The sequence below is a fragment of the Diceros bicornis genome, chromosome 1, assembly GCF_020826845.1.
Source record: "Diceros bicornis minor isolate mBicDic1 chromosome 1, mDicBic1.mat.cur, whole genome shotgun sequence".
Taxonomy (NCBI): domain Eukaryota; kingdom Metazoa; phylum Chordata; class Mammalia; order Perissodactyla; family Rhinocerotidae; genus Diceros; species Diceros bicornis.
Genome location: NC_080740.1, coordinates 53954354 through 53977416, shown reverse-complemented (window position 1 = coordinate 53977416; position 23063 = coordinate 53954354). Strand labels below are relative to the sequence as shown.

The window sequence follows — 23063 nt, the reverse complement described above, 5'->3', positions numbered from 1 at the left end:
GAAATCTATAATATAAGAAAAAGTTTATAAAAACACATAACTTTGCCTTTTTCTCTAAAAAAATTCTAAGAAGCAAAAGTTCTAGTGTCACCGGGCTTTGGATCTGTCTGCAGCCATCAGAGCTTGGGTGGCTCTTCTCTCTCTTCCCTCCCTGCACACTCCATACCCACAGGGCAAACTGACCATACCTGCCTCTCCCAGGCCAACAGAACCAGCCAAGAACTGGCTTCAGAGCGCTCAGACTGCAGGCGGAGCCAGGCTGGGGTGAGGAGGGAAAGGTTTGCTTGTTGTAACATAGAGTGATCTTTCTTGCCTCTGAAGTAAAGTGGGTTACAAAGATGATCCTGTTAAATCCTTCCACAGCAATGCTTCAAGGGATTAACACATGTTCCTTGGATGGATATACAGACGTTCTTTTAATCTACATTCTAATCTCATTAATAAGTACATTCCTGAGTTCCTTCAAAGAACATTGATATTGCAATTTTTAAATAATAGATTCCCTTATATTTCATTTTACCCCTGTCAGTGACACACGAAGTAAATAGAGCTCATTACTGGATAATACCCAAGTAGCCTCTAGCTCAGTGGCTAGAGACTCTCAGTTCAGGGGTCACAACATGCAAATGATGAAAAAAAAGAACCCTTGGTTGCTCCTCAACTCAGTAAGTCAAATGATGACCTGGCAAGTTGGTGACTGTGACAGTGAATCCTTATACTGCCCCACCTTGCTGGAAGCCATAGACAAGACACTTGTCCTCTCCTTCAAATCCCTGTCTGAAAAGTAAGGATAAAAAGCAAGATAGCTCATCCAATTTTTGTGACCTTTGTAATCTAATTAACTGCTTAAGTAATAACAGCAGCTAAAATCCAAATCAACTTTACCTTCATAAGAATATATGGATATATGTTATACATGGTTAAGACCCTCTACCCACCAAGTTCATCATTCTTTTTCTACCTTATAACTATTCTCCAACACAATGCGTTTGTAAAGTCACCATAATCACTTGAATTTCTAGGTTATAAAATGTGTGAATACTCCTCCATCCCAATTTCTGGTTTTTAAGAATGCTATTTCTCTTTCCAAATACTATTAATATAATTACCTAGGTTGGTTTACCTTATGTATGTGATTAGATACAATGAAAAATACCTCAGGCTCAAGTTTAAATCATTTTGTATTTAAGCACAGATTTTATAAAGGAGTTCAAAAGGTGAACTAAATTTACAACTTAATTTGTTCATGTAAATTGCCTTCAAAATACATTGCAGTTAAGATGTATATAAGATTTACATGCATTTTGGAAGAAATCACACAGAAGCAGCTGCTTTTTCAATAAACTTGGCCAGTTTCACATCTCTTTTGGTCAGTCCACCACAGTCATGCGAGGTGAGAGTTATCTGGACCTAAGAAAGAGAGAAGAAGTTTTTAAAACCCTGAGCTATAATTCATGGTATTCTCCTTTGGTGGTTCAGAAATAAATCTATTATTCAACATTCATATTTGAGAAATGGGGAGACTAAATGATTTAGAAAATACTACATTAGGAGTAAGCACAGCATTTCCCAAACCCAATAAACTCCAGGGGCAAAGTCTGCTTCAGGCTGGGCCCAGCAGCCGCCCAGGGATAAAAGGGTTCTCTCATACGAAGGGCAATTCAGCTGCCAGAATCTCAAACCTTGTCTCTTGAAAAAAAAAAAAAAGAGAGAGAGAGAGACAGAGGTTCCACCTTAAGTCCCATTACTTTAATTACAGTGACTATTTTCAGGCCACTGAGAAAAACTAAGCTATCAAATGTAATATCTTAGCAACCATGTTAAAAAAGCCCATTTCCAAATGAGGGAAGTGGGGTGGGGGTAGGGCGGAGTAACAGACTGTTGTTGCTTCTTGACAAATCGATTAAAAAGCAAAAGCAAAATTATAGGCAAAGAGAGGCAACTAGGAAAAAAAACGTTTAACCTGGTACCTGCATGCTCTGAATTATTCCAATAAATGACAAGAATATCATGCGATTTTCTTCTTTCAAAGAAGACTTTCAAAGAGAAAATAAAACCCCACAGAAAACTAGATGATAAGACATTCCAAATGGCATGACTATAAAGGCAAGGACACTTTTTGGGGAGGGCATGATTCCTCTCACTGTGCCCCATTAAAACTACTTGATGAAGTCTTTTTAGTCTGCTCTTTGTCTTAAAGAAGGTGGTCAGTTCCCACTGAGGATACAGAATTGAATAGTTATTATTTAAAGCACAGTTCTTGAGCAAATTTATTTCAATGCGATAAATTAGGCCATATCTTTCTTATTTGTTACCATTTCTTTCAATAATTTACCTTAAGAGAGCTTAAAAACTTATCTGCATGGCTGATATTCAAGTTTAATTCAGGAGGCTAATTAGGCCCAAATTTCTCATATTCGTTTCAGCAGAAGACAAGCACGAAAGGAAAGAACTTGGTCACTGTTCTCTTGAGCAGATCTGAAAATTTGTTACTAATTTGCAGTAATACACAGGGATTCTGAGAAAAAATATCAGAGAATACTTTCCTAAGCACAATGACACTTAGCTGCACAGGATGACAAAGAAGAAAGGAAAAAAGACGTTTCTTAAACTCCATAATTAAGATGATCCCAAAATAAGACAATTTATTACCTTGTTGTACACATTGAACCATTCGGGGTGATGATTCATCTTCTCTGCTTGTAGGGCAACTCGGGACATAAAGCCAAATGCCTGTATGAGATGAAGTCGAAAGTGATTACTGACACTGCCCTCTGCCCTGGACCTGCGAGAGACAGAGCAATCCAAACAGAGAAAGACTGGGCGAGGATCCTTAGGGAAGCCTGGAGAAACCAAATACGAATGGGATTGCTCTCTGCAGAGCTGGGGTAATAGCGTAGCAGGACTGTGACCTGCTCCTCGATGGTGAAAAACAATCAGGCTCAAATAAACAAACCAGGAAATTGGTCTCACCCAGTGACCTGTCTGGACTCTTTAATTGTCCTCAGGACGAGACTCTCCAAAATAGCCCGGGAATAATTTCCCTTCAACCCAGCGCCCTGGGTCTCACTACCTGGCTCCAGATCTTAGGAGCCACTTTTCTCGTAGCGCTGCTCCTTTTGTTTTTAGTGATTGGGTTGCTAACTAAGGCATCAACCACGAGACTATGGAAAAATGTCTTCTGAGTGTATCTTAAGCAAAACAACTGGCAGAAATGAACACCTTCCCCATCCCATCTCCCAGGCAGGACAGAAGGGGATGAAAGACTATTTCATTGACATCTAGAGTGAAACAGGAAAGACTGGCTCGCCTGCTCGGGATTTTCTTGCTACTGCCCAGCACTGTCATTCCAAGGAGAAAGCGCCCCGCCACAGGGCAGAGGGCTGCAGACCCAGCCACAGGACTGATGGTGGCCCTGCAGGGCTCTATCTTCACACCACAGGGAAAGGAAAATCTAATTTTGTTAAGCAGAAGGCAAACTTGTCCTGAGAGAGAAAAAGCATTTTTTTTTGCTTGCTTTCAAATTTTTATGGGGGTAATTGCAAACAATAGGAGAGTCTGTCTCTATCATGTCCAGAAAGCAGAAATATTTGGTAAAACTCTAAGGTAATGGTACATTAATTACAAAGTTACAGTGGAATTCACAGGGCAGTACCCATTTCAGCATGTAAATGAAGATTTAACTTCATTACCCCTATCCAGAAAGATCAATCTGACGTTAGTTGCACTATACTTTTTGGATCACTAAATGGCATACGAGCGCATTTCCAAGTTAACAGTGAGAAATACAGAAGATGCCATGTTAAACAACCTTATGTCATTCATAATGGTTCCTATCTCAGAACCAATTTTATTCAGGATAAAGATTTCCATTTTGACGTTTAAGGCCTGAAGCTTTTCCCAGTTAGGAAAAGAAGGAAGTTCAAGCAAAATCCATTTAATCATGTATGGAATTATCAGTGGGAAAACAATATTCACTCCCCTACCCTTTGTATTTCATAATCTGATTCTCTAGATTATGTGAGGGGAAGGGACAAGTCAAATGTGAGAGTCTGTTTTAATTATTCAAACACAGAGTTAACCTGTATTAAATGATTTCTAATGAGAATTTTTACTCTATTTGCCTATGATGCCCTATTCTTGTTTACCTGTAGAAGAGTTACAAGACTAATCATCACCCCTGAGAGATAGTAATACAGTCATTAAGGGCATGGGCTTTTGAGGCCTGGACTCAAATCTCAACTCTACCAGTTAACTGTCATGTGATTTAACTCCGAGCCTCAGTTTTCTTATCAGTAAAATGGGGATAATAATAAAGAGCTCATGTAATCATTCTAAAACAAAAATGAGATAGAGGATATAAAAGCACTGAGCACATGGGGCCGGCCTGGTGGCATAGCGGTTAAGTTCGCACGCTCTGAGCCCAGGGTTCATGGGTTCAGATCCTGGGTGCAGACTGGCACACCACTCGTCAAGCCACGCTGTGGCAGCATCCCATATAAAGTAGAGGAAGATGGGCATGGATGTTAGCCCCACAGCCAATCTTCCTCAGCAAAAAGAGGAGGATCGGCAATAGATGTTAGCTCAGGGCTAATCTTCCTTACAAAAACAAAAAACAAAAAAAGCACTAAGCACAGCACTTGGCACAAAGTCAGAGATCAATAATGGCATATCCTGCCATCACTACTGCTTCTGGATAAACCTTACAAAACCTAACAAAAGGTGAAAAGCCCTCCCATAACCTCAAGAATCTAAGATTCCGGTTGCTGTCTTCCAGAAGAATGGCCTTTTCCTTTTCCCGTGTGCAATGAATAGAGACTCACACACATATATCAAACAAACAGATAATATGCTGTCGGGTAATACCCTGATGCACACTGGAGAAAACAGCTTAATGACAAGAAATTAGGTGTGCACAGTCAGTTACGGCCCAAGTTCTTAAGCCTTGTGGCCACAATTTCTTTGAACCATATTATCCTAAAAGGTTTAAAGTGATGCTTACAACCCCTTACCATTTCCAAAGAGCCAAATGGATCAAGCGGACGATTTGAACATGTGTAGAAGTGCTCCTCAAATCTCTGACTACTAGCATTCTATCAGCATAGTAGCAAAATCTATTCCACCACAGATAAGACTTAAAAGAGAATACCCACATCCTAAGAGGTATATTGATCAAAGAAAAAGCATCTATCATATCTACATAGAACATGAAAAAAAAGAACACATCCAAAGACCCTCCAAATCTGTATTTTCCTAAGCTTTATATATTTCTCTTCAACTGTCACCTAATATTTGCATTTAATAAAATATCACAAAGTCTGAAAACCACTTACATAGGATTTACTCCTAATTCTTCCTTAGGGAAAGAATATTCAATCTTCTCTAGGAGCAAAGCAACAATTCCATAATCCTTTTTCCATATAGCAGAGCCAAATAATCCCCCAAATATTTATTTTTAAATCCACAAATTAAAAATATCCATAACAATATACATTCAAATTAAAGCAAAAGACTTTCTGCAAGGAAGTTAAATGAGTGGATAGGAGAGGAAAAAAGAAAAACTTCAAAGGGGAATTTTGATTATCTGGAATATAAAAAAGAAGAAATATGACTAAACAGCAAATTTGGCAGATGGTGAAAAGCATTTCTCTCTTCTTTCAAAGATTTCTTTTTGCAGCCCTACCTACTTGTTACCACGATGGCAGTTGGAATCTAAACGCCTTAAGAGGCGAGCCCCGTGGCGTAGTGGTTAAGTGCACACGCTCTGCTGCTGGCGGCCCGGGTTCGGATCCCGGGTGCACACCAATGCACCACTTGTCAAGCCATGCTGTGGCAGTGTCCCATATAAAGTGGAGGAAGATGGGCATGGATGTTAGCCCAGGGCCAGTCTTCCTCAGCAAAAAAAGAGGAGGATTGGTGTGGATGTTAGCTCAGGGCTAATCATCCTCACAAAATAAATAAATAAATAAAGGCCTTAAACTAGCTAAAAGTACAGGCTTTCTAAAACCATTCCATCAAAGAAAGCTGGAAACAGCCCAAGGGAGAATAGACACCACTAACAACCCAGTAAGAAGCTTAGAGGACAACGTTGAGAAAATGGGCAAAATTAAGTAGAAATCAACAAGAGTTTATAAGAATTAGAAAATAATAAATATAGAAGACAAAGTAGATCCAACATACAGATAATTGTTGTCAATAAGAGAACCAAAAAAAAAAAAACAGAACAGAAAAAAATTTGAGATGTAATTCAAGAAAAATTTTCAGAAATAAAATATTTAAATCTATAGATTGTAAGAATTCAACCATGTGTACACATCCTAGTAAAGTTAGTGAACTCTGAAGATAAAAAAATCCTTTTGGCATCTAGTCAAAAAAGATCAATTCACCTATAAGGATAAAAGGAATCTGGCTGACTTCAAACTTCCACATACCAACATTCAACATAGAAGTCAGATGAGCAATGCCTATAAAGACTTTAGAAATGAAAGCGGAAACAATTTTATACCCAGCTAAACTACCGTTCAAAATCAATGCAACAGATATAATTTTTTAATGTAATAACTCAGGGAATAATTTCTATTCATCCTTCCTGAGGAAACTATTAAAAGATGAAATATAAGTAACTAAGAAATGAATGGAGAAACTATACCAAAGATACTGGCAAGGAGTGATAAATTCACTCAGCTCTGGGAATACATTTAAAACAATTGTGGGGATTATAGTTACAGGATGGAATGTAAATGTTATAAACTATTAAATGGGTTGAAAGAGAAAGGGAAGTAAATGGATGAAAATAGATGAAAGTAAAAAAAAATTTTTTTGAAAGCGGAAAGATCAAATGTTAGAGATATAAGTATACTTTAAAGGTATAAAACATAAGCACTAGAAAAAATAATATAAACTAAAACTGCATGGTGAAGGGAAAGTAGGAAAAAGTAAAAGTATAATTTTGATATTGCATAGTGGGGAGGCCACAAATACTATGTAAAGAAAGAGAGGGTTAAGTTTACTGTGAAATTATAGGTATAATGGTATCCACAGAAAGAACCAAAATAAAAATAGAAACTGTCACAATTAAGTAAGTGAAAACACAATCAAAATGAAGCAAAGAAAACACAATCCACATCATGATTTAAATTAAGGGAGAAAAAATATATTGGTTCTGTCATGGTTTTTAAGACCAACTATATCTTTCCAATCAATAAATGCAAAGAGCCTAAATCCAACCAATTAAAAGAAGAGTAAACTTTCCAATGGATCACAAAGCAAAACTCAACCACCAGAAATAAAAGGACACAGACAAATGTAAAACATTTTTAAAAAGAAATCATAAGGGCAATTTACAATTATAAAGTATATCCATAGTGAAGACTGAATAACTGTGACTATCTATACTACAAATAACAGTGTCAAAATCAATAGGCAGAAATGACAGGAAATATAGGACAAACAGAAATATTTCTAGTTGGAAACATTAATTCACATCTTTTAACCCATGACAGCAAACAAAAGTAACAATATGGACTACTTAAATACATAATTTAAAAGGTAGATCTAACTGACATAGTTTAAATTATAAAAACTGAGAATATAGCTTTTAAAATATCTATCAAACATTCATAGAAATTGAACATGTAATAGCCCACAAAGAAAATCTCAATAAATTCCAAAAAGTAGAAACAGTATTGACAACATTCTCTGATAAAATTTAAAACAAACCAAGACACAAAAGTAACAAGAAGTACTACCTCGAAATTTTTTTAAATCCTTCTTTTAAAACTCAGGTCTAAGAAAAAATCAAAACTGAAATTGAATAGATATTAATAACGTAAGACTATATATAGGATACACCTAAAGCAATAATCAGAGTAACAGAATCTTTAAATAAGTTACCTTAAATTAATAAACTCGAAAGAATAAAAATAAATAAATTACACATCCAATCAAGAAGGTAGATAAATAATAAAATAAACTTAGGAGAGCAGGAATGAATATAAATAAAGAGAAAAGCAGATGTAAATAAATTAGGAAAGAGAAAAATGGTAGAATTAAAAGCAGGTTATATGAAAAAAGAATATAATAGAAAATCGGTTATTTCACCTAAAAACAAACATACAAAAAGACAGAGAGAGAAAGTACAGATAAACAAAACAGGAAATGAGAATGATGAAGTAACTGCAAATACATATAAAATATACAAAAAACATACAAACATACAAAAAAAATTTTTAACAAACACAAAGCTTATACAAATAAATTTTAAAACATAGGTAAAATAGTTCTCTGAGAAATAAAAATTATCAAAACTGACCCAAGAAGAGAAAAACACCTAAACAATTAAACAACTATAAAAGAGAAATGTGTCTAAGAGTGACACCAAAAAAATAACAGTTCCCAGTCATTTCACAGAAGAATTCTACCAAACCGTTAAGGAACAGCTAATTCTAATACTAATTAAACAGTTCCAGAGCATAGGAAAAAAAAAAAAAAAAAAGGACATTTCCAAATCATTTTTATAAACTATCATAAGATTGCTTCCAAATTCCCACAGAGATAGCACATAATAATGAAACTGTAGACTGATCTCATATTAACTGAAATCTTAATAAACAAAACCTAGCAACACACTGAAAGAACAAAAGACCATGAACAAATAGGATTTATTCTAAAAATGCAAGGATGGTTCAATATTAGGGAATATATTAATATAATTTACCATATTAATAAATCAAAAGAGAAAAATCATATAATGACTTACATAAATTCTAAAAAAAATTTTATAAATTCAATATTTATTATCTATTAAAACTCCTAATGAAATAGGAATATACGAACCCCTCCTTAATATGACAGAATATACTCCAGTCCAAAAGGCAACATCATTTTTAACAGAAAAACACTAGAATTCCCATTAAAGTCAAGAATAAAACAAACAAGCCAAAAAAACTTCAATAGCCTTCCTATACAAACAACAACTAATTAGAAAATATATTGGAAGAGAAGATTCCATCTAAAATGGCACCAAAAATTATCTAGGAGTAAACTTAACAAGAAACATACAAATTTTATATGCAGAAAACTTTAAGCCACTACTGAAAAATAGATAAATCTTAATACATTAAATTTTTTTTCTGCATGGCAATAAAAACCAACAAACAAAATTAAAAGACAAACAACAAATTGTATTTGCAGTACATATTTCCTTAGCTTAAAAGAACTCTTACAAATTAATAAGAAAAAGACTAACCACTCAATTTTTTTAAATGTGCAAAGGACAAACAGAAAAGAAATCAAATGGTTCTTAAACATAAAAACTGCTCAATCTCACACATGATAAGAGAAGCACCAATTAAAACTAAGTTATATGTCAATTATATCTCAATAAAGCTGAGGGGAAAAAACTAAGTTAAACCTATCAGTTTGGCAAAGATCAAGAAGTTGGTGAAGATATAGGAGAAAAGGCACTCTCAACGTTGCTGGTGAATATAAATTGATATAATCACTATGGAAGGCAATTTGACAATATCTATCCAAATTTAAAATGTCTATGCCCTTAGGAAAACAATGCCCATGCTTTTAGCCCAAACAATTCCACTTCTAGGAATCTGTCCTGCAGACATACTCATACATAAATTACAAGATCGGTCACTGCAGCATGGCTTGTAATAGCCATATACTGAAACAGCCAAATGTCCATCAAATAGATTGTGGTACGTTTATACACTGGAATACTATGCAGCTATTAAAAGGATGAGGAAACTATCTGTCCTCTGACATAGAAATACTTCCAAGATACATTACTAAATGAAAAAACAAATGCATAATAATAGTCTATGAACTTCATAAAAAGGAAATAAAGGAAACATTAATATCTTTGGAACGATACATAGGAACTGGTAATAGTGCATAATGGAGGGTGAAAGGGGGAACTGGGTGGTCAAGAATTAGTAACAAGAAGAGACTTACCATACTCTTTTGAATTTTATACCACGTATATACCTGTTCTATTTTTAAAAATTAGTTTGGGAAAAAATGAAGAAGCTATGCAAATTAAGGTCTCCCTGTAAAGGGAGCTAGGATCCTGCAATGCATGTAACCTGGTTCATATTAAAATATTTTGGCTCATGTTAACTTCTTAACATATGCCTACCTGTTTAGGTGGATTTTTAGTGCCAATTTACAGCATAGTTTGTCTATGAGCCATGTTCTGCTGAGCCACGGCCATTTCAAACAAACATATGGCCAACAAATAACATATAATGGCTGATAATAGTTTCAGTCTTTCCTCTATTGCAAATTACAAACATTTTATGAACAAGTCAATGAATGCATGATGAAGTATGACTTTTTAAGTCACTCTGCCATTTTAAGGAATGTAAGCATTACAATCACAGCAAATTGGGCCAATGAAGTTTGTCATTTGGAAATCTCCAAACCATCAGCAATTAAAAGATTTTTCCATGAACCCCAAATCAAGTATTCTTTGGGAACTGCAATTTTTCTTAAAGTTCCTTTTGTTTCATTTTATTCCATGAAAATATGAAAGACTATCAGATGCATGAAACCAAAACAAAAATCTTGTATCAATCTGTGAAATGTTTAACAGCACCCTGAATTTAAAATGCAGCTTCAGTCCAAATAACATGTATGATTTATTAAAGTCCTAAGACTTAACTTCTAGCACATATTTACAGTACGAATCTTTCATTACTCAGAGCAATTGTCTTTGATATGTGTTCTTTAAACTGGCTGCCTTTTATATTTTGATTATAGACTATTTTAATTATGCACTAAAAAAGAACATATCTCCCACTAAGAAAATGAGCACCAGCGACTCCAAAGTAATTTCCCCAGTACAATCTCCATTAAGCCTCTAAATACTTCCTTTACTAATTCAATGAATTAGAACTCTATTGTTTATGAATCACCTTTATGTTTGTAGGCCCATAACCCTTCTTTTATAAAACACAATTGCTATGGAAGGAAATGATATTTATGTCTGATTAGAAATGAAAACACTATTACATAAATCAGTTTGGGCATTTCTTCACGTCTTGAAACATGATCGGCAATTTAGTCTAATTGGTGATCAAGGAAACTATCTTGTGATCAATTAAAGTAATTACCAGATTCCGGCAACACAACCTACCTTAATTTCGGCTAGAGTCTGCACTTCTTCAACTTTAATTAAAAATAATGAAAATTATTAAGCAAAATGCATGGCAAGATCATTGCCAAGCACGCACATGTCACAGGACAGGACCTTGTCTTGGTGTTGGTGACTGATCAATCACATGAACATTGCTTGGTGCACCAAGGAAAGGCGTTCTTTGCCCCAGAATATGATTATGTTTCTCACCATGACGTTCTCGCGGAAAACACTGTTAACTATTTTAGCCACTGCAAAGGGAATATCAGATCTTGATCTGCATGCAGCAGAAGAATATTCTCAAACTAGCAACATGAGAAATATGAGGAACAAACCCAACCAAAGATGTATTTGATCCACATTTTTTTTCTCCAAACTGCCACTTGTATTTTGAGCACAGTGGTCAATTGCAGAGACCTTAGGGTCAGAGACCTAGGTTCCAGTCCTAGCTCTGCTATTCACTAGCTATGTGACCTCAGAGAAATTACTTAACATTTAAATTAGCCTCAGTTTCCTCATATGTAAAAAGGGGATAATTCATGTAACATCCTTTACAGTATGCCAGGCATTCTATTAGGCACTCAGTTAATACTAGTGATTATTCTCATCATCAGCACTTTAACGTTATAGCGTCTATGGCCTGGAGAGGAAGAATTCCTTACTAAACCTTTCAGAAGGCCAAAGAAATTCACCTCTGCAAGGCTAAGAAACCCAAAAACATATTTAAATCTGTTTCTCTAAGTGAGTATCCTCATAAAAAGATTTCCGGTGAAACTGGCAGTCCGTTGGTGAGCATCTTAACCAAGCAGGTGACTCATGTCTCCCTAAGAAGCCAGACTAAAGGCCTTACCTGAGGACCATTCCCTAGGCAGTCCAATGTGTGTGTCTGGGGGCAGACACAACCCCCACCAACCCTGGGCCACTAGTCTACCTGCCTTCTACTTGATCCACTGCAGAGCACAACATTTCCAATAACTCGGGCCAAGAGTATCCAACTCTGAAATTAAGACTGGCTTCCCCAGGCACTGGAGACCACGTCCACAAGCTACTGAAAGAGCAGCCTGCTCTCCTGTGCCCTAGGCTGAATGAGTGCCCCTTCAAGTTAGTGGTAGTAAGTACACCTGTGAGATAGCATGCTCACTTCTAAACAGTGCCTTCAAAGGCTGTATTCACAGAACCATAACATTTTAGAGCCTTTAAAAAAAGAAAAAGTTCTTAAGTCACCATTTTTGGCAATTACCATAATATCCTAAACAGCCACTTGGAAAAATAAGGCAGCTCTTTTAGCTAATTACACGGTGCCACCTTCAATTTGTTGTTAGAGCCATGGAGTCGATTCCGACTTCCAGTGACCCTTTGTACCGGAACACTGCCCGGTCTTTTTGCGCCATCCTCTCATCTTCCAGCGCTATATCAGACAATGCTCTGCTGCTATTCAGAGGGTTTTCATGGCCAATTTTTTGGGAGTGGGTGGCCAGGTCCTTCTTCCTAGTCTGTCTGAGTCTAGAAGCTCCACTGAAACCTGTCCACCACAGGTGATCCTGCTGGTATTTGAAATACTGGTGGCATAGCTTTCAGCATCACAGCAACACGCAGCCACCACAGTATGACAATTGACAGACGGATGGTGCTTCCCTGACCGGGAAAAGAACCGGTGCTGTAGCAACAAGAGCACTGAAACTTAACCACTAGACCTCCAGGGCTGGCTACCACCCTCAATATATATGGTTAAATGAAAAAGCAAGATGCAAAACAGTTTTCCTTTGTAGAATTAGGATTTATCATTACATTAGTAAATACCTCCCGAATTCCCAGGCTAGGAAGACCACTCTTTCCTAGAGATCTACTGGTATAAACCCACTCTTCTCTAGGCAGCAGAGTTTAACCAACATAAACACCTCTACCCACAATTTTCCTTCCTTTCCTTTCCTACCTAAGAGCACTTCCTTTCTGTTGCATTTTTAGTGCAAGTTCCCTGACTAGATAGATTTCACAAAGCTTATGTGTGCCAAAAAGACATTCTGGCCGAGATGATCACAAGCTGAGACTATCTTTTCCCTGAAAAGACGCTACTCATTTTCAAATTCCTCTGCACGTAACTTTAAATTACATTTACCCACATCATCATCAGCTACTATTGGGCAGACCAACAGCTCAATCTTACTAGCTCCTTCTAGAATTCCTCACAACCCTTCAGTTTTGCTCTCTTGGAATCAGCACATTTCACCAGTTTTCTATCCATCTTTTCCCCCTAAAGCAGACTGAAACACTGGTTTCAAAATCACTTTGCGAGGAATCCACCAGAAAAGCCATTTACCTGGAGTTCCCTAATGTCAAAATAACTTCTGATGCCTCACTGGTCACTGGGGTTGTTGATTATTGCCAATCAGTTGTCTCAGAAAACTCTTGTTGGGGGTTTTCTTTCCTAATCTGCTGATAATCCATATTCATTAGCTTTCCAGAGTCTTATGAGGTGAGAGGTATGGCAAAGACTATGGAAGTTTTCTGTTTGTTTTGTTTAGCCACCCTTTAAAAATTAGAATTTACACTCCTTGGTATTGTCATCGTTATAAAATTTATAAAAATTCAAATTTACATAGAAAAATATCCCTAGGTTTCAACTTCATGCATTCAAATCACTGAGACATATGGACTATCTGGCTAAACACATTTTTTTCCAAATACATTTTTAAAAATCGAATAATATGCAAAATGGCGGTCTCCTCCCCACGTTTTCTTCTTTATAGTCAACTGGCTCCTTTTAAGAGATGCAACAACTACTTACACTATATAATTCCAGTTTATATCTGACATGAAACTCTCTTGCCCTATTATTGTAATAAAAAGAATCTATATGCACTTAATTTTAAAAAGAGAAAGAAAGAAAAAGCAAAAAGGCTTCTGTTCAAATTGGGACATGTTAAATTAAACTGAAAGTCAAAATCCCGTATACCAATAACCAAAAGGGTGGAGGAAGAGGACGAGGGCTCAGCACAGAAAGAACGCCCACTCCCGCACCATGGAAGGGGGGCACTCAAAAAATATTTTAAAGAAACAAAGCAATACCTCATTTGGCTTAATGGTACAGTAAATACATTTTCTGCAAGCAGTACACATTCTATAAAACAGAGTCTTGTCCCACTTCACATCACAAAATATCTAATGGTATAAAAAGGTCTGCATAACATCAACAAATACATGCTTATCCTTTCTGTTACTTACTTTTAAAAGGAATCAATTCTCCTTTTAAGAGTTTTTAAGTACAGTTTCAGCAACATTTGCCAATATTTTCTATAAGAAAAATACATCACCCAAATATTCAAGCCTGATCGGACATCCTGATAATTCCACAGAGGACCTCCAGTGATAGACGGCTGCAATGCATCACTGCAAGAAAACAGCCTGCCAGACCCACTTCTCAGAAAATGGTGCCAATCCAGAAGAAGCCCAGTGCGGAAAGAGACCATCTCATAAGTCGTCTGTATTTATTTGTTTCAGAGTGCACACACGGGTTGTGAACTTGGAAAGGTCCCTGAACCTGTCAGTTTTCAGACACTGAACTGACGCAAACCACAAATACATTCAGAATTTATCCTCAACCTGTTATGTTGATGCTTAAAGAGAGATCTATTCTTACTCTTATAGATTGAAAGTAGGGACTTTCTTGTTTTTGTGTTTTAAACGGTATTACTAAAGAATTAAAGAAAAATCTCAGGGCTTGAGGCACATAAAGAGTAAAATAAGCTTGGCACTTACCCTGTTTTTGGTATCAAAAGACTCACAAGGTCTGGTGAGGGTGTCATCACATCCTGAAAAGTTCTAATCCCAGCTCTGTCTCATTCTGTGGCCTTGAACAAATCCTGAACCTCTCTCACCTCTCCCAGTCTCTGTAAATCACCGTGAGTCTGAGGAGGTCTCATAAAAACATGCAGAGGGCTTTGCACAGAAAATGTGCTACTGTGGAAAGCTGAAAAGTTTCCAATTTGCTTGAATCCTACACAAAGTAATTTTAGGCCATTTTTTTAAATCTAGAAAAGTGGCTCTGTGTGGCCAAAGAAACTTAGTTGCATCCTGAATATGAATGAAAAATTATAAGTCTCTGTGTTAAAAATTCACAATTAAGGCTAATAACTCAGAAAACAGTAACAAATAGAGGAAACATTAAAAAGAATAAATGCTTACTTAAGTCCATTCTTTTCAAAATATTCCTATATAAATTACCTTAACTTCAGCTGTTGATCAAGTAGGGTTTTTTGATTTGGGTTGGTTTTTATTTTTTTAACAATTCACAAAGTCCTGAAAGAAAAAAAATGGTTTGTTTTTGTGAACATATATAAACAGGAAAGTTTGTTTTCTCCTCCTTAGAGCAGGCTCCCATTCAGTTCCACCAGAGCAGTCGCCTTCTCTGCGCAGGTGAGGGCTGATGGGCAGGCAGCACGCAGCAAAGTTCCATCTCTGCTCCAAGACCTGCACAGCTCGTTTACAATCCCATCAGAGGAAAAGAATGCAACTGGCTCTAAAACACGGGACAAAGAAAGCATGCAGATATTGATGGAGTGGGAGTATGCTGCCATTTGATGCAATTGCTAAAGAAAAATTCTTCCCTTTTGTTTTTAAAAGTTTATTATTTCATACCTTATGCAAATCATACTTTATATATTAGGCAATAATATTTGAGAAATACTCAAGTCAAATTAAAGGCTTCAATAGCCTTGCCAAAAGCACTATGATTTTCCTATAAAAAAATTATTCCAATTTGTTGATCTTACATAGGATGAAACATACTGTAACAATCTTCATAATTTATGTCCTGTTGGGACACAATGATTTAAAGTAACATAATACAGAGCCGCATCACGGCTAATCTAAACCACCTGACCAGATAAACACCAGCTTCCCTTCTCTCTTCAGCAAGGGCATTTCTGTTTATTGTCATATCATTTCCTCATTCTAGGAACATGCAGAATAAACGCAGCCAACCTGCATTTCAGTGGGAGGCTGAGCTGGCCTTTCCCATGTCAGGAGGTTTGCGCGCGCACAGGTACCAGTACAATGTCAAGGGCTTACAAGACAGAAAACAATCCAAGAATTCCACCCTCAAAATCATTTACAGCAAAGCAAATATGGATTCATCCAGTACAATCTGGACCAGGTGTGGCGTTATAAACCACAACCTTTTGGGGGTTTTTTTAATGTCACTGAAGAGGTAATTCTTTAAAACAAATTATGGGGCTTACTATGAGCCAAATTTTTATAAATGCTTCAATCATGCCTCTTGCCATGCTCACAGGCACTCATGATCTGATTAACCAAACTGAAACGCCCAAATTAAGCAATGTCTTTTGGGGGCAAGGAATCTTGGTAGAAGAGAAAGACAAAGAGCCCATATGGCACTAACCATGGCCATTTCTAGTACACAACTGCACAGGCAGATTTCAAATTGTGAGGTTTCTCCAGGGTCCAAATCCCTTCACCCTCTTCACATATGCAAACCTTACTGGGCAGAGGGAGGTTTTTAGGGGGACCTAAGGGAAGGGTTTAAAGTTTCAATCGTGAAAGAAAAAGTGCAGGAACACATGTGCATTCAGCAGATAACAATTCACTGAAAATATTTTAAATCAAAACAAAACGCCTGTCTGACCAAATTTTTATAAACTTGGTTGGGGAAGAGGAAAACAAACAATTGTTTAAGGGTGGTTTCAAATACTGCTTTCTGCTATTACTGAAAATTTTCAAAGCTTTTCATGCTCCATTGGAAACGGCTCTGCCTCACAAGCTATTCTGGTTGGTCGTGCCAAAGAAATGGTCTGATACACTTTATTACAAGTTTATCGATTTGCTTACCCAGGCAAATATATATAATTATCTTTGCCCATAAAGACCAGTGTAAAATAAGATTCCTCCACTGAAAGCAATGAAATTAACAAGACATAACTGGATGAGGCAGGACTAGCAGATATTGGGCATATGCATCCCAACCCCAGCTCCACTGAAGTCCACACTCAACGTCCTAAATCAAGTCTACCAGTCCGAGAATGGGCAGAACCTAAGTCAACTTGACCAGCACCACTTTTCAGTCTCACGGGTATCTGTACAGGAATGAAGACAGAAAGTAGTTACATTTTTGTCACAACCTAGAAATCTTTTGATTTGGGAAATTAAAGGGAAAATATTTTGGAGTATCTTTTTTCAGGCAATGCATTCAGTAACTTGGGTTTGAACTTAACACTACGCACATTTGTAAAAATTTCAGGTAATAGATCACAAATCTGCAGAATTATTGGACACTCCAAGTTAGTGCTATCAACAGTGAATTTTGGTAAAAAGTGGGTCTTTTTTGACCTAAAGCACTCACAGCCTGGAATGAGGCCCCACTTGCTAATTCATGTTTCCATGATCTTGGCACTTTATGTACACCTTCCCAGATTTCCAGAACTACTTCAAAATCAGCTCACGTAGCTCTGAAGTCACGGGGGCTTAGGTCACCATGGGTTACTATGGCCTCATGCATGCGTAGAGATTCTCTGATGACAAAGAGCCTTGTCACTGGGTTACAACGTGACTATCCTCAAGCCCTGACTTTGCCGTACTTCTGAATCTTCATTTTTTATTAATCTGTATACCAGAAGGTTATCCCAGCAATTCTATTTTTAAATCCATACCCTAAGGAAACTCTCATACCTGTACACAAGGAGACACAAGAATGCTTGTTACAGAACTGACGGTAATAACATCAGAAAGAATCTAAATGTCCATCAATAGAGGAATGGATAAACTGTAGTTAATTTATTTAAACTTTGAGTGCAGAAGAACAGAACATTTTTGAAATACATTTACCATATCAGAAGCAGTACAATGAGATGGGAAGAGAATCAGTCTAGGAATTCAAAACCTGGGCTCTAGACCCAGACCTTGAGCAAGCTACATGACCTGGCTGGGTTGAGAATCCCATCTGGGTACAAGGAGATGATGTGTAGCAATCGCATAGCACAGTGCTCTCACACACACAACAATGTTCGATAAAAAAGAATATTATCTAATAATAGCATCATCATCTAGCAGGCACAAGGAACAGGATATCTCTGATTACTTTCTGATTATTTCAGCATCAACTGTAAATTATTTTATCATTTACATGGAAACACCTGAGTAGACTCTTTTCTGATCAAGTAATACCTTCTGAACATAACTGATTCTTGCTGACTATGGATCTTAGTGTATCTCAGGGCCTGAGATACCACTGATTCTCATTGTTCAGTTCTGTTGACAAAGAAAGAAAGGGGAGAACACAACGGGCATTACAAAATAACTCCAGGCCAGGCACTCACACAACCCCAGGAACAGGTTGATCATTCCTATTTCAGAGGAGAGAACTGAGGCTCCGAGAGGGTAGGGCACGTGCCCAGAGTCACGCACCTCCTGAAAAGTGAGGCTGGGATTCGAATTCAGTTATGTCCAACTCCAAAGTCTCCATGTGTGTGTTTAGGACAAATCCCTGATGTCACATTAAACTTTTTCCATTTATTTCTTTTACCTAAAAGCTAATTATAGCAAAAATAAGTTTTCTGTAGTTTTTATTTTAAAAATTTAATTACAAGAGAAAAATAAAGCATTACAGAAGAAAAAAACTATTACATATTTTGTTTTTATTTTTTCCCTGTTCCCTTTTATCCACAACTGTCATGATAATACTCATTTATTGTGTATTCTGAACCTTCTTATAAAACATCCTACTCATTTTCCATGTGGCTCCTGGTCTTCTTTACCTATTTTTAGAAGCTGCACAATCTCACAGAGAATAGGTAATTTTCTCTTTTAGAAACTATTTCATGTAAATGGTTCAATCATGTAGAAGAGAGACAGGTATACCAAATACATCTTTTTAAGCCAGACTTTCTGAACAAAAAGATTCTTTGAATTCTCTATCAATACACATTGCAGAGTTTCAAGGGCAAAATTAGAAGAGCAACTGTATAATTAGGGGTTTATGGGATAAATGAGAAGTGTTTTTCTTAAATCCTTTTTGTAACGCCCAGTGAAAACATGAGATAATATGATCAAGTCCTCTTTAGCTGAGCACCTATTAAAGCAACCAACTAGTTCAGGTATTAACAGTCTGCTGTGCCAAAACCACGACAATTGAACCTGTTAGAACAAATACTCCACCCACTAAACTTGAAACAGCAAGGACGTTGTCCTCAAATCCTCCAACGGCAGGCAGTGTGTCCTGTGGAAAGATCCCAGAGTAGACTTCTCTGGGAGTTGAGTTCCTATCCTCAAGTACCTCTTCCAGCCACATGTGTGACTGTGGACACCCCACCCAGCTTTCACACTCAGCTCTCCTCTTTGTCCAGGAGGGGCTGGACAATACGCTCCCCTATTTGTCCCCCTGAGGGGCTGTGAGAAGGCCAACGAGTCAGGATATAAAAGAGCTTTATGTATTTCTGTCTTTAGTGCTTAGAAAACAGAGAACTGCTCTGAAATGATCTGCATCTTAAGTTTTCAAAATTATGATATTGGTAGTTTCATAATGAGGTCAAAGTCTCCATCACCCTCCTGGTCTGCCTAATCTCCCTCAAGCACCCAGAGCAAACTTGGGGGCCGTGCCTACCCTGGTGTTCTGAGATGTATTCTTTATTGAAACCTTGAGAATTACGACCAGTTAGTTGCAAATCCAGGGTTATAATAAAACAAAAAATATGATGAGCTGTGAATATGGGGATTGGACATGGGGAGTGGTCAAAATAAACTGAGGATGGTTCTGAATGAAACGCACAATCCAGAGAGCCATGCTTGATGAGACCATCAGGGCTGGAACTGGGAGGGACTGCGGCAGTTACCCGGCCCAAATCCCCCAGGCTCAGAAAAGCATGCCTGACAATTTTCAGTCTGAATTCATTCTCTTTACAAAAGAGGTGTTCTACTTCCACTTTAAGTTTCTCCGGGCCCATGCAAAATGTTATGGAAAAGTGTCTGAATACTCCTGTGATGCAGAAAGACTGAGAAGGGAAAGTGTGCTTGGGGTCCAAGCCTACCACTCTTACCTTGGATAGCTACCCCCCCGCCTCTGCCTTGGCTTCCTCACGTGGAGGAAGAGGGTGGACCAGTGATGGCAGGTTCCTCCCACCATGTGACTTGATGACCAGCATGAGGAGATAAGTGCTATGTTTCCTGGTGATTAAAAACAAAAAGATTCTTCTCATAGCACAGACTGGGGTCTCCCTAAGCCAGCAATCATATTGTTTAGGAAGTGAAGGTTTGTTTTTTTCATGGTAGTTAGGAAAAAAATCTAGAGTTCTCTGTCTGGCATAAATGACCTATTTGGGGCCTCAGAAGTGTTTTTACAAGCTCCAGTAAAACTTTAAGGTAGTTAAGTGTCCAATTTATCTTTCAGTTTCATACATTGTGAGAGCAGACCCCAAGTCACAAATGTCTGTCTCAGCCTTTCAGAAAGAGCACTTTTGAACCTTCTCATGTGTTTCATCTTTTGCCTTCCTTAGATGCATTGAAGGTTTTAGGCCTGGAGATTGTGACAGTGGTTGTTGCACAGGATTTTAGCGGTCTCTGTTTTTTTGCATAGACTGGGGCACTCTGCATCACTCTTTCTCCTAACTGCCTCAAATTTCAGTAAAACCCCTTCAAATATCATGAAGGCTCCTATAACCCAGCAGACGCCCCACATTTACTACACGGGCATAACAGGTTACAGATACAGAATCGCAAAAAAACAAAATCTGAATATAAGAAAATCAATGACTACATTAACATAAGCTTGCAATAAAGTGACAAATTCTATCTAGCCACCTTCTGTTTGTGTACCACTTTCTACAAGGGCAGGGCAATACTGAATAATGACAGCTAAAAGAAATTTATGTATGCCTATTTTTGGAAGGTTCCAGATTGGTGTTTTCTCTAGACATTTAATACTATTCAGCGTTTTCTTTCAATATATTTCCTTTAAACAGTAAATATGGTCAGGTATATTCCAAATATGATATTTTTAAAAGACTAAAGACACACTCATAATAATGAATTTAATTCAAAAAAATCTGCTCACAAACCTCACAATAGAGAAAATGAAGGTTAAATTAATATAGCCAGTATTTATATCATTCCATTTAAATAAATCCTTTGGATTTTAGAAGGATAGGGAGGCCCTACTTTATTAAAAAGCTTAAAAAATTATAGCTAAATAAAGAGATTTTTTTGGTGCAACACCTCTCTTTTGCCACTTGTAATTTTATGAGGTAGTAATAAATGACTTTAGTTACGTCAAAACAAATGGGAAATGGTTTGGGTTTTAATGCAATTTTTTAAAAGCTGGTAATAAATTCCTTTAATAGCATTCTAAATATATATATTTAAAAAGTAATTAAAATTTCTCAACCTAATCTTGAATTTCAGACAGCATTCAAGTATTCCTAATTTCACAACCTCCTAACTCTATTCCTTCCCCCTCTCCCCAGCACTACCTCAGCACCAGATTCCCAGCCTCTACTCACACAAAATTAAGTCAAAGGTTAATTTCCATTCTAAGTCAAACTCTAATCCAACCTCTAATCCTGTGCTCCCAAAGTACCCCCCCAAAACACAAAACTACCACATAAACAGTCTTTTCTCCAAAGTGGGAGGGTTCACAAAAGGGTGATGACACTCAACAGAGAGTATAAATCAGCTATAAAACTCAAAAGTTCCTCTGATACCCACATCACATTACAGACACAGAATGGTTAGTGAGAGACAAAGCAACTTCAGTACATCGCTGCTGCCACTTCTTAGTGAGAAAATGACTTTTAAAAGCTGGTCAAAGAACCATGAGAGGCAAGGCTAATAACACCACTGCTAGTTTCACTTCTGGCACCCAAAGTCTATGGCAATAGTGATGGATCCGGAGATGTGCTCTATGATAAATACTGAAAGGCAGCAGCATTGCAGGCATGGAGACCACGGGAACTACAGACTAAGAATCAAAACCTCGAACCCCTACACTCACAAAGCTAAAACATTTCCTCGTGTGAGAAACAGAACCACCACTAACAATTTTGGGGAATAATATTAGAGTCTTGGCTCAAATGGGTAATTTTGTTCTGCACCAAAGACAATTCCATTCAAATTCCCAAAGTCTACGAGCAGATTCATACTAATTTCAAGACATAGTTTCCTTCCAAACCCAATAAAATGAAAGGCAGAAACCAGCAAAAGAAAAAAAATTAAATAACATATATAAGATGGTTTGCCATTTTATTAAAAACAAATGAAGAACTACATTCACATCGCACTGATAAACTGAGAGGCTGCCAGTGGTTTTCAGGGCAGATGTAACATTTTAACAAATGTGATTGTTTGTGAACGAAATAATTCTGATCAAAAACTTAATTGCAGCCAAAGTGAGCCCTGGGCTGTGTCACCATAATCCATTCTGACAGGAAGCAGTGAGTGGAGATTCCTACTGTGAACGGAGCACATGTGAAAGGTCAGCTTTGGCCTGGAACTTCAAAACCGTTAACGTGTAAAACAGTGTGCATTAGAGCCCGGAACGGCTAACCACTGGATTAGCGGATGTCCGCTGTGTGGGTCTGATGTGCTTTTGGCAGGTAATGGTTAATTTGTAAATAGGCAATGTATTGTAACTTTCTTCGTCGCCTCTTCCCAACATTTACTAGCAGAACTCATTCTTAATTATAGCCCCAGAATATTACAATATTAGATTTATAATACAGTCTCATTATAACCAAGTTTCTTATTTTTAAAATAAAACTTATTTTTAATAATTTAGTAAAGGGAAAGTTACATGTATTTAAAAAATAAATGTTGGTATAATGAATGAAAACACTTTTCACGAAAAATGAATGTTTGCTCATCCAATAGCAACTATATTATAACAGCCAAAATTTGCCAAATAAAGATTTCATTA

The 23063-nt window shown here is 37.2% G+C and overlaps 1 protein-coding gene across 2 annotated transcripts in view; it reads right to left on the bottom strand.

Annotated features, from left to right (window-relative positions):
- Positions 1 to 1163: 1163 nt before the first annotated feature.
- PCBD2 (pterin-4 alpha-carbinolamine dehydratase 2) overlaps positions 1164 to 23063 on the bottom strand; it is a 44518-nt gene continuing 22618 nt past the window's right edge. The window contains exons 2-4 of one of the 2 annotated variants that reach the window (XM_058540637.1): positions 15371 to 15445; positions 2653 to 2733; positions 1164 to 1410 (exon numbers count right to left, since the gene is read on the bottom strand). In XM_058540637.1, coding sequence (XP_058396620.1) covers positions 1315 to 1410; positions 2653 to 2721 — 165 coding nt within the window. In that variant the 5' untranslated portion in view covers positions 2722 to 2733; positions 15371 to 15445 and the 3' untranslated portion in view covers positions 1164 to 1314. The remainder of the gene's footprint in view (positions 1411 to 2652; positions 2734 to 15370; positions 15446 to 23063) is intronic. The other variant, XM_058540629.1, reaches the window with a different exon arrangement.